The sequence below is a fragment of the Colobus angolensis genome, unplaced genomic scaffold (genome assembly GCF_000951035.1).
Source record: "Colobus angolensis palliatus isolate OR3802 unplaced genomic scaffold, Cang.pa_1.0 Scaffold447, whole genome shotgun sequence".
Lineage (NCBI taxonomy): Eukaryota > Metazoa > Chordata > Mammalia > Primates > Cercopithecidae > Colobus > Colobus angolensis.
This window is the reverse complement of record NW_012117899.1, coordinates 1,198,249-1,210,319: the sequence shown is the minus strand read 5'-3', so window position 1 is coordinate 1,210,319 and position 12,071 is coordinate 1,198,249. Positions and strand designations below refer to the sequence as shown.

Genomic DNA, 12,071 nt, shown 5'->3' with positions numbered 1-12,071 from the left:
TAGCCAGGCGTGGTGGTGGGCGCCTGTAGTCCCAGCTACTCGGGAGGCTGAGGCAGGAGAATGGCGTGAACCTGGGAGGCGGAACTTGCAGTGAGCCGACATCGCGCCACTGCACTCCAGCCTGGGCGACAACAAAGCAAGCCTCCGTCTCCAAAAAAAGAAAAATACAACGTATAGTATGAAGAGAAGTAAAAAACAAAGTGAAGCTCCCTAATATATTGATACGAGAAAATACCAAATATGTTAAATGAAAAAACAAAGGTACAACATTGTTAAATAGTATGGTTTCATTTGTGTATAAAGGGGGATAGATAGAGAATGGCATAGTCATATCTGCTAGTACACATATATAAAATTTCTGGAAGGATGTAAGCAAGCTGGTAACAGTGGTTACCTGCTTTGGGTGAGGTGATAAGAACTGGGTGCCTGATGAAAGGATGGAAAGATTTGTCACAGAATAGCTTTTTATATTTACTGATTTTTTTTTTTCTTCTTCTTTAAGACAGTCTGGCTCTGTGGCCCGGGCTGGAGTGCAGTGGCCAGATCTCAGCTCACTGCAAGCTCCGCCTCCCGGGTTTACGCCATTCTCCTGGCTTAGCCTCCGGAGTAGCTGGGACTAAAGGCGCCCGCCACCTCGCCTGGCTAGGTTTTTTTTTTGTATTTTTTAGTAGAGACGGGGTTTCACCGTGTTAGCCAGGATGGTCTCGATCTCCTGACCTCGTGATCCGCCCGTCTCGGCCTCCCAAAGTGCTGGGATTACAGGCTTGAGCCACCACGCCCGGCCATATTTACTGATTTTTTAACTATATGCATTTATTATTTATTGAAAACATGAATTTAAAATGCAAAAAAGTACATATTTTAATCAAAGGCACAGTAACGTCTACCCAATTATTCTTAGCATATGACAAGCAAAATATTGCATTGTCAATGTAATAATTTTATCATTGTAATATATATAATGTACTATTCTTATATCTGTATATTACATGTAAAATATCTAGAACAGTGACAGGCACATGGCAGTTGCTCAATAAAATATTGCTATCATCAGCAACAGATAAAAGGCTGCAATCAAAAACAGAATAGGGGAGCTACTTGCTTTCTATCATTTTCACAGCAGTTTAGGTCCTCATATATATCCTATGAAAAATATGTGCTTCTTTTTTTCTTTCTGTTTTTTTGAGACAGACTCTCACTCTGTCGTCCAGGCTGGGGTGCGGTGGCGCGATCTCGGCTCACTGCAAGCTCCACCTCCTGGGTTCAAGCAATCCTCTGCCTCAGCCTCCGGAGTGGCTGGGATTACAGGCACCCACTGCCATGCTCGGCTAGCTTTTTTTTCCCCCCCAATAGTGGATGTTTATTTTGTAATTAAAAATTATTACTGGAAGGAAGATATGTGCTTTGGTGGGGTACCTGCATGGGTGAAGAAGAACATGACAGTGTCCAAGAAATAAATGGCCAAGTCAAGAAGCTCTTGTAGAGATTTATTTAGTGTGAGAAATATGAGAACAATAGTTGTAAAGAACAAATCAATAACCAGCAGTGTGCATTTTGGAAAACCAAACACCTTCTTCAAATTTCTGAGTACACAGAGGGTACCTGCCTGGAAATTTAAATGTCTAAGGAAAATGGGAGATGTTTAAGAGTTAGTGTGGCCTAGTCACACCAACATGTATTTATTACATCCTGCTCCTTTCTAGTTGACAGGAAAGAAAGCTGCTGTGGGAAGAGAAGGGATAAATACTGAAGGGATTTACTAAATAAATGTCCATCACAGAGTTTTCCTTTTTTTTTCTGAGACAGAGTCTTGCTCTGTCACCCAGGCTGGAGTGAAGTGGTATGTTCTCAGCTGACTGCAACCTCCACCTCCTAGGTTCAAGTGATTCTCATGCCTCAGCCTCCCAAGTAGCTGGGACTATAGGCGCATGCTACCATGCCAGGCTAATTTTTGTATTTTTATTAGAGACAGGGTTTCACCCTGTTGGTCAGGCAGGTCTCAAACTCCTGGCCTCAGATGATCTGCCCACCTCAGCCTCCCAAAGTGCTGCGATTACAGGCATGAGCCACTCCACCCAGCCCAGCGTTTTACTTGTTCCTTAGAATTAAGCTGGAAAGGCAGGGCCAATTATTAGAACAACTATAGTCAAGTTTAGACTTCAGATTTTTCCATAGAAGAGGAAAAGATACTAGGTTTTAGGGTAGAGAAAGCCAAATCCAAAGAGTAGTTGCAGGAGGAAGGTGCTGTTAGAAGGAGGATATAGACACATTCTCTGGGGGGAACATATGGTGACTGACCCATGCACACAAAGGGGGCCTTAGCGAAACTGCAGAGGACTGATCCTTAAACCAATCACATCTTTGCCAATCTCTGTCACCTGTGGAAGAGCAAACAGAGGAATAAGTTAGAGATTTGTAAGGTTGAGAACTCTAGAAAACTTATTCCCTATACCCTCAATGGGCGTAGCAGACAGGTATTTGGGTGTTCGTCACTGACTGGCAAACAGCAGTGGGGAGATGCTCTAGCGTTCTCCAGTGTCACTGCCTCAGGGAGCAGGGGACAAGCACAAGAAGAAAAAAGGACCACCATGTTTCTTTCTTTTTCCCCTTCTCTCATTATCCTAGATACATTTATTGAGGACAGTACTTACTGTGGTGACCCTACAGATTTGACCTTTGAACTCAGGGGAATAGCAGGCCCCACTGAGTGGACACTTTTCCACTGGCTTTCCACGGTAGATGGGCCGATATGATGCAGCACAGATGTCAAAGGGGTTGTGCATGTCATAATTGAGCTGATAGGCATCTGCAGGATTCTTCTCACAGGCAGACAGGATTTTTCGGGTCTAGGGAAAGGAAGAAGCATTTTATTTAGGAGGATAGAAAGCTGCAGACAACACCTCAAAAGGATCCCATCACCATGGTTTGGTAGTTCCGTTGATGTGAGATACAACTGTACCAGGTGAAAAGAGGTCCCAGCCTCTGTACTGGATGTATGTGAAGGGTTAACAATCACCATTCCTATTGTATCAAACTTTCCCCTTCTCAATACAAAAGTGGTTCCATAATCTAGACCCATATTCCTACACCAACTCTGGAGATTATCAGGGTCAGGTCCTAGAAAGGGTTAAAACAGACTTCCATCGCCCAAAAAGAATGCATTTGGAGGACACAAGTAATGAGATGTGTATGTGAAGCTTTGTGGTGGTTGTGATGGGATATCTGGAGCTTAAGGACAGGACTGGGGTTACTTTCAGGTGCAGTGGAGTTGCACAGCACACTTAAGACAACTGTCATGTCTCAATAAACTATTAATTTTCCAGGAACAAAGGAAGCACCAAGTCAGGAAGTAAACAGAGGGTAGCATTCTGTTGGCTCTTTTTGTTGAATGTTGTTATTTACTGCTTTGTTTCAGAGGCAAGGACCTTGGTCTGTTCCCTCCATGTAATATTGATCTGGCTTCCCTATTGTCACTGAAGGAGCTCCATCTACCTGTTGTGCCACCTCAGGCTTGGGCCCGAGTTCTAGTAGGCGCCGAGCAAAGGTGGCAGCTGTCTTGAAGTTCTTGAGCTTGAAGAAGAGATTGAGGGCTGTACGCAGCACCAGGATCATGTGCACAGGCTGCAGGTTTGAGTGGGTGAAATAGGCTGCCATCTGGTGGACAGAAAGAGGAACACATGCCAGGTTGATGCTACACTTGGTAGAGGTCATTTCTAAGCTGCTACACATGCATAGAAAACACAACACAACACAACACAACACAACAGGATGGGTTATAAAGCAGAGAGGTCTTCTGCCTCCCAGGTATGGAGGACTGGTGAGATGAGGAAGTAGGGTGGAGAAATGTATCCTCCCCTCATAGAAATGAAGGGCCTAAATTTCTCTTCGTCCCCACTCAGATCTGGGTTTGAAATTAAAAGAATTCAAACCTAGTGAAGGGTGAAGGGAAGGACGTCCCTGTTGTACTCAGGGTCCTATAGATCTTACCTCACATATGCGCTTCTGCTGTTCTAGAGTCTCTTTGGGCAGCTTCTTCCTTTCTATCTCCATGGACAAACCCACAATGTACTCACGGCAAATGGTGATGAGCTGCTGGGCCTGTAGAGGGGGCAGAAGGTCAGGATACAGAGACAAGAATGTGGGAGTGCCCAGAACTGGGACAGTGGCTAGACCCTCTTACCTCTGCAATCTCTTGTTTATTGTCCACAACAAGAAGTGGCACACTGAGAAGGATGGAACGGAATTTTTCCACAGCCTCCTCAAATTTGCCAACTGTGGTGAGCTGGTAACACAGCTGCAACCGTTGGATGAGGTCATTAAGCTTCAGGCCCACAGCTGGTACACCATTCTTCAGCCCTGCATCCTTCCTGGAAAGGGAAAAGTAGGAAGAAGACAAGATAGTCAGTAGCCAACTAGGATCCAATTTCCTTTTCTGGCAAACATCCCCATAGCTACCCTCCTGTCTCCTGTCAAAGTAGCTGGGGAAGAGGATGACAGCAGATGTAAACCAAACCCCATAGAGTAACAAGCCAAAGATCTTTTTTTCTACTGGAAAACCCTAGCTCTGAAAGAATTCTGACTGTGTCACTGAGGCTACCATCTGAAATATCGACCATAACTTGGAACAGATGAAAGCAAAGAGCGAAGGGCCTTACCAGTTGCGATTAGGATATCCATACATGGAGGGTAGGCAGGGCAGAGCCTGATAGGTTGTGCGGCCTCGGGCATAAGTCTGTAGGAACAGTTGCTTGTAGGGGCCAAACTGGATTACCCCTACTTGGTCATGAAGGAGCTGGAACAGAAGGAAAGAAACAAGGATTTTGGCCCTGCTGCATAAAAAGCTACTTTTCCTTGGGCAAGGTAATTAACTTCTCTGTTCACGTTTCTTCATCAGTAAAATACATTTAATTGTAAGACCTACCTCATTTAATAATACCTATTAAAGTGTTTAGGATAGTGCCTGGCACACAGTGAACATTAAATAAACGTTAGTGGTTATTGTAGTGTTATCATTATTGTTGTTATTATAACAATACTGGCTTAGTGTTCAAAACAGACCCCTGCTTGGGAAGGGGTACTTATCTCACTGATGTGAGCCAGAAAGCAAGCTATAAATGGGTGGAAGATAACTGAAGGATCTGCCCTAGAAGATTACTAGGCCAAGTGGAAGGCAGATAACAAGAAGTCAAGTGTACTTAACAAAGAGTTTTCGTGAAAAATATACACCTTTGCCCTTGTGGGTAGGATAATTTCACTTGATTAAAATGAGTCAACCATCTCCCTGGGACCCTGGGCTAGGCACACTCAAGAGGAAAAGCCAAGGTTACTTACCCGCATGGCTGTTTCAAAAGAGCCTGCCAGGATGTGATCAACTGGAAGCTGAGAGTTATTACACCAGATCTAACAAGAAACAAGAAAACCCAAACCAAGTGAAACTTTGTTCTTCTCTATTCTCCAACACCTGTTATACACTAATCGAGTATTAGCCACTCATCCTTGCTGGTTTCTTCCACTTACCTGAGTTGGACTTGTTCCCTTGGTTGGGGGCACAAAGAAACCATCTTCAGCCCCACCAGCTGCCCCAGGGGATATATCCTAGGGGAAAATCAAAAATTGAGTATTGAATAATTTTTTTTTTTTGAGACAGGGTCACACTCTGTCACCTAGACTGGAGTACAGAGGCATGATCTCGGCACACTGCAACCTCTGCCTCCCATGCGCAAGCAATCCTCCAACCTCAGCCTCCCGAGTAGCTGGAACCACAGGCACAAGTCACCACACCTGGCTAATTTTTGTATTTTTTTTTGTAGAGATGGGGTTTTGCCATGTTGCCCAGGCTGTTCTCCAACTCCTGAGTTCAAGCGATCTGCCTGGCTCAGCCTCTCAAAGTGCTAGGATTACAGGCATGAGCCACCGTGCCCAGCCAAATTGAGTAATTTTTTAAGCCATTCAAGCACTTTGTTCTGTTGAATCTAGAACACAACCATTTACATTGTTCCCTGCCTTCAATGAGGAAGAGGGGTGATAGTTGTGGGAGAAGACTGGCAAAAGAGGAGCCACCTCACCAGTGACAAAATGACTTATCAAAAACTCCAGCTGCTGCCTTCTCATAAGCTGTTGCTGGAAGAACGCTGATTACCTCATTCTTCTTTCTTTCAATGGGAGTTAAGCATCAGATTAGAGATAAGTCCTACATCCTCTCCTCTTTGAGCATATCAGGACAGATGGAAGTGACAAGGCCACTAACTTTGACTCTCTCATGCTTCCTGCTTCTTTTACTTTTAAAAATAGAGACAGGGTCTTGATATGTTGCCCAGGCTGGTCTTGAACTCCTGGGCTCAAACAATTGTCCTGCCTTAGCCTCCCAAAGTGCTGGGATTACAGGCATGAGCCACCATGCCCAGCCATCTTCCTCCTTTCAAATGGGAGATAAGCATCAGATTAGAAGGAGGGTCTAGTCCCCTTCCCTTCTGGAGACCTTAGGATAGTGGTGGGGGACAGTAAGGCCTCTAGCTTCCACAGGGAGATATGGAGAGAACCTTCTAAGGGTACAAATTCCACATACCAGCTCAGGAGGGAGCTCCAGATCTTCTTCTACATCCCAGCCACCTCCTTCTTCCTGTCCCTTGCCAAGAGCATCATCCCCTAAACCTTCTGTAGCCTCCACAAACCCATCTGTAAGGAAAATTCAAGTTCAAAACAGATTTGGGCAGTGGCATAATCTTAGCCAAAGAAAGTAAAATCAATCCTAGTTGGTTTCATGGCCTGGAAGTCTGCAGATCTACCCACAACCCAGTCCCAATCCAAGGTGTCCATCGCCCCAGAACAGTTCTTTTTTTTTTTTTTTTTTTTTGAGACAGAGTCTCGCTCTGTCGCCCAGGCTGGAGTGCAGTGGCCAGATCTCAGCTCACTGCAAGCTCCGCCTCCCGGGTTTACACCATTCTCCTGCCTCAGCCTCCCGAGTAGCTGGGACTACAGGCGCCCACCACCTCGCCCGGCTAGTTTTTTGTATTTTTTAGTAGAGACGGGGTTTCACCGTGTTAGCCAGGATGGTCTCCATCTCCTGACCTCGTGATCCGCCCGTCTCGGCCTCCCAAAGTGCTGGGATTACAGGCTTGAGCCACCGCGCCCGGCCCCAGAACAGTCTTAAAACAGCACTTTTACCTTCATCCAATTGTAGCTCTGCATCCTCTCCCCAGCCCTCTGTACCAACAGTGTCAATGTCAATGTCAGCAGCCAGTGCTCCTCCCTTCCCTACAGAGGGAAGGAATAGAACAGAACTGGTTATAGTCCAGCAAGTCTGAGATATGGCTTTTTCTGCAGGCAGGTTAAATCCTTTCAAAAACAGGTGCCAAGCTTCTGCCTACTTATTATTTATTTTTGTGTATTATTTATTTTTGTGGTATATATGTTATGCTGACTTGCAGTAGGTTTCACAGAGGGAGGGAATAGAAGACAGATGGAAGGAACTGGCCTTCCTGCTACCAAAAACTGACTCTTAAATAATTTGTACTTACCAGCCTTTGGCTACCACTCTTGAATTTCTTCCTGAGAGCTTTGCTAAGCTACCACCACTACAATATGTACAAGGCATCAGGCATAGGGTAGATAGAGGAGGTGGAGGAAGACCGGGGTTCGGCACAAAATGCTTAAGAGTCTGTTTAGGCTCTTACTCACGTGAAATAAACTAGGAGACCAAGAAAACAGGAGGAGGTTAAGGGTGGAAGTGGTGGAGGGTGGTAGCACACATCTGCCTATACCCACATACCGGAATTACAGGTAGTTGAATTAGTACCTTTAAAATTGTGTCATGAATGATAAAATACTGAACAAAGAACATGACTACATATATAGTAAAACTTAAGAAAATATACCAAAATATTAACTGAAGTTATTGATGGTAGCAGAGGGATCCCTTGTTTTTCTCCCTATTTTCCAAATTTTCTTTAATGACCTGAAAATGCTATTTTAAGTTTTTATGACCGCACCATAAATGACTGGCATTTCAATACTCCATTAGGCTTCATGCAGAAAAAAAGGACAGATTAAACTAAATGCTAATGGTATTCTCTAGGACAGTTCTTCACAAAACAAACAACAAAAGTGGTATGGGAGAAGTAGGTACTTACCTTTGCTGGCAATGGTGCCTTCAAAAAATCCTTTGGATACAGTCAATAAAGGCCAATTGGTATCCAATGGCATGATAGGTGCAGGTGGCTGGAGCAGCTTGGCATTAGGGTCAATGTCTGGGATCTGAACAGTAGAAGAAAAGAGGCTAAAAACAAACAGCACTTGGAAATCACGTAAGGAAAGTTATGGAGCCTCCTTTGATGTCATTTGTTTCTCTGCCTCTCCTGATAACCAGGTGGGAGAGTGATATTCATAATTTTAAATTGTTCTAAGATCTTAGAGTTAATCCTGTAATAAGAGACAATCATGTAAATAAAGACTCACTGTCTCCTTCTCTGGGTCAAATGTCTCCTTTAGGCTCTCAGCTTCTTCATCTAAGCCATGGGTAGCAGCTGTGAGATAGGCCAGAGACTCTGTAGAGAAAACAGACTTTGTGGTATAGGTACATTTCCAAATGCATATTGCTGGGGTAAGCAGCCTCTGAGATGGTCCCCCCAGTGATCACTGACTCCTGGTATTCAAGTTGTTGCATAATACCCACCTCTTAAGTGTGGGCTGGATTTATTAACTAGCTTCTAATAGATAGAACATGGCAGATGTGATGGGATGCTACTTCCTAGATCTGGTTACAAAGATTGTGGCGTCTATCTTGGGGTGCCCTCTTTTGCTCACTTGCTGTAAGGGAAACTAGCTACCACGTTACAAACTTCTTTGGAGAGGGCAACATGAAAAGAAACTGACGTTTCTTAGACAACTGGGAGCAAGGACATGGGGGCTGTCAATGGCCACTGAGTGCAGAAGTAGATTCTCTTCCCGGTGAATCTTCAGATATCTGCAGTCCTGGCCAACACTTTGACTGTAGCCTCATGAGAAACCCTGCTAAGCCATGCTACAAATTGTGAAATAATAAATGTTTGTTGTTTTAAACTACTAAATTGGGGGGTAATTTGTTACACAGCAACAGAGAACTAATATAGCTGCTTATCTTTGAGACCTATCCATCAGTGCTGAGAACCTTGGATATCCCTAACTCGTCTCTGTTACATCTCAAATCTAGTTACTGCAACAAATCATGTTGTTTCTACCTTCAAAATATATCCTGAATCTGAACAGTGCTCACCCCTCCACTAAGAGCACCTTGGTCCAAACCTCATCTTTCAACTTGTTTGTTCCCTAATATATCTCAAATGCTAATACAATGCTTGGCATATAGTGGGTTCTCAAAAATATCCCTTGACTATATACATGAATAAATGAGTGAAACCTCCAAACTGAAAATAAAGAATAAAATTCTAATGCCATCCAACCATGTGCATTTACTAGGGTGTCTGCTCTAGGCCTTTTAAAATCTCCTATCTTCCCCATGAATAACTATTTTCCTAAGGGTGTCTGGCTGGACTGAATATTCTGGCTGCACCTCGCTTTGGCTTTGAAGAAAATCTTCTAAGCACAGGAGGAGCATGTTGTCTCTCCTAAAAAAATGCACAATAAAGAGAAATCCCTCACCACTGTACACAAATTAACTCAACAAGAACAGAAAAATACTTCCTCAGACCCTGAAAAAGCTGGCAAGTCCCAGATACTTACTCTGCCCACAGTTCTTTAGGATTCGCACACGCTCTGACACATCACCCAGGTATAGGGCATTCTGATAGTGGCCACTCATGTCCTTTCTGATCTCAGCTGCACCAAGTTAAGTAAGAGACACCAAGTTAGGTCTTTTCTCTTAAGTTCCCTTTCTCCTTTATTCACCTTCCTCCTTCCCCCAAGAACCCCTCTTCCCATCCTTAGTTCGAGGGCCTCACCAATCTTCATCATCTTGCGAAGTTTTTCTAAGTTGCCAGTGATAAGATACAGGAAGGAAAGCTTGTCAAAGTTTTTGGTACGCTGATAGCACATTTCCACAATCTGGTGGTTCCCCTGGAGCAGGGCCACTTCTCCCAGCTTTTCCCAGCAGTTCTTGTCATCCAGTGCTTTGGCTGCTTCCAGAGCAATCTAAAGAATCCCCAGGGTCGTGTTAACAGGTTGAAGGACAATGTGACTCAAAACCAGGGACTCTGCAAAGCATCTGCCTCTATATAAATTTCCCAAAGAATTTCTTATACTTTCAATTACTCCTAGCTTTTAGTCTAATTCCACTGAAAGTTGGCCAGGCGCGGTGGCTCGTGTCTGTAATCCCAGCACTTTGGGAGGCCAAGCCAGGCGGATCATGAGGTCAAGAGCTCGAGACCATCCTGGCCAACATGGTGAAACCTTGTCTCTACTAAAAATACAAAAATTTTGACTGGGCATCATGGTGCGTGCCTGTAGTCCCAGCTACTCAGGAGGCTGAGGCCGGAGAATCGCTTGGACCCAGGAGATGGAGGTTGCAGTGAGCCAAGATCGCGCCATTGCACTCCAGCCTGGGCAATAAGAGCGAGACTCCTGTCTCAAAAAAAAGAAAAGAAAAAAAAATCCAGTGAACACATAGAACCCCTTTAGATACAGGGATAGAAATAATCACATCGCATTTATCCTCCTCCTCAGAAATTTACTTTTACAACAAAACCACCCAGCAGCTGCTGATTCCACAGAGCTGGTTCTTGCTTAGCTACCTTACTTCCTAACTGCCAGGTATGAAGATTCACAGGGGCTTTAGCAAAGACAGAAGAAATAATACTAGGAAGAAGTTCAGAACTGGAAAACGTTTTCCTAAGCCCTTTTCACCTTAGAAAGCAATGCCTATACATTCTAGGCCTCAGTGCTTAATAGGTACTCTTTCATCTAAGTAGCTAGTCAGCAAGATTGAGTGTCAAGGAAATAATAAGATTTTCAAATTCCATACCATCTTGCTTTTATCCTAGAAGTTACTATAATTGAGGTTGACAAAAATAGAAATCCTGTGGGAGAAGCAGAGGCAGGTAAAAGTAGAGATGGGCAAAGAGCAACAGGAAGATGGTTCAATGCAACAACTAAAAAAATCCCTTATTTCATTATTCTGGCTAAAGAAGCAAGCCCAGAATAATGCCCTCCCAATGCCACTCTAACCCTCTCACCTCTATGGCTGATGACCATATTCCTCTCACCTCAATGTTTCCACACTCCAGTGCCAGACTAAAGCGAGTTTTCTCATCCTTGACAAAATGAAGTGCCACTTCAGGATAGCCCTTCTTCTGGAGATAAGCAATAATAGACTGGCCTACTAGTTTGGCATTCCTCACCATGTGCAGTACCTAGACATTTGGGGTAGGGTTGGGCAAGAAGTAGACATCACTCACAGGAAAGAAAAAAAAAAAGAGTGCTGCCTCTCTTAATACTCTAGTTTGCATCCTCACTTCCTACCTCATCATATTTTCTGTTGATCAGGGCCAGCTTGAATTTGAACTCAGTGGGATCAATGGTGAGTACCCGGGGACGACACTCCCTGTCTAGGCAGTATACATTGTTGCCCTTCACCCGTGTGACATAGATGGGTAAATCCAGAGTTCGAATGATCCCGTGGTCCCTAAGAATAGAGGGTAGACGGCACAACTTTCAGTAAGTGAGAGGGAAAATCCATCCTGTGTGAAGAAATGGAACAAACCTAGGAAACGGTCTTTTGTCAAGTGCCATTTGAACAATGATATAGATGGGAAGTGATTCAAAAAAGAGCAGAACTAAATGCCAAATTTATCGTATTCTTTCTATGATGGGGTAGATGGCATGATTTTTCTTTATATACTATTATCCTAGAAGATGAGTAACAGACATGGCTATAGGAATCAGACCTAACAGTTAAATCTTAAGTTCTTATACACAATCAGTAGGTGATTACGGACAGCTAACTCCTTTATAAGCTATAATTGAAAGTAGAAAAGTAGAAGAGAGGTATATGTGAAGAAGAACGTTCTGACAAAGAAATAATAAAAAACAGAAAGTATATATATATTTTTGAGATGGAGTCTTTTTTTTTTTTTTTTTTT

General features: G+C 43.7%; 1 protein-coding gene across 1 annotated transcript in view; it reads right to left on the bottom strand.

Annotated features, from left to right (window-relative positions):
- Positions 1-1,466: 1,466 nt before the first annotated feature.
- The window catches only part of COPA (coatomer protein complex, subunit alpha), a 53,613-nt gene continuing 43,008 nt past the window's right edge, over positions 1,467-12,071 (bottom strand). Inside the window, exons 17-32 of the mRNA XM_011957665.1 lie at positions 11,452-11,614; positions 11,196-11,342; positions 9,936-10,125; positions 9,718-9,813; positions 8,455-8,543; positions 8,130-8,253; positions 7,165-7,254; positions 6,566-6,675; positions 5,518-5,595; positions 5,332-5,400; positions 4,656-4,792; positions 4,181-4,367; positions 3,988-4,098; positions 3,493-3,654; positions 2,652-2,846; positions 1,467-2,378 (exon numbers count right to left, since the gene is read on the bottom strand). Of these exons, the coding sequence (XP_011813055.1) occupies positions 2,319-2,378; positions 2,652-2,846; positions 3,493-3,654; positions 3,988-4,098; positions 4,181-4,367; positions 4,656-4,792; positions 5,332-5,400; positions 5,518-5,595; positions 6,566-6,675; positions 7,165-7,254; positions 8,130-8,253; positions 8,455-8,543; positions 9,718-9,813; positions 9,936-10,125; positions 11,196-11,342; positions 11,452-11,614 (2,008 nt within the window). The 3' untranslated portion in view covers positions 1,467-2,318. The remainder of the gene's footprint in view (positions 2,379-2,651; positions 2,847-3,492; positions 3,655-3,987; positions 4,099-4,180; positions 4,368-4,655; positions 4,793-5,331; positions 5,401-5,517; positions 5,596-6,565; positions 6,676-7,164; positions 7,255-8,129; positions 8,254-8,454; positions 8,544-9,717; positions 9,814-9,935; positions 10,126-11,195; positions 11,343-11,451; positions 11,615-12,071) is intronic.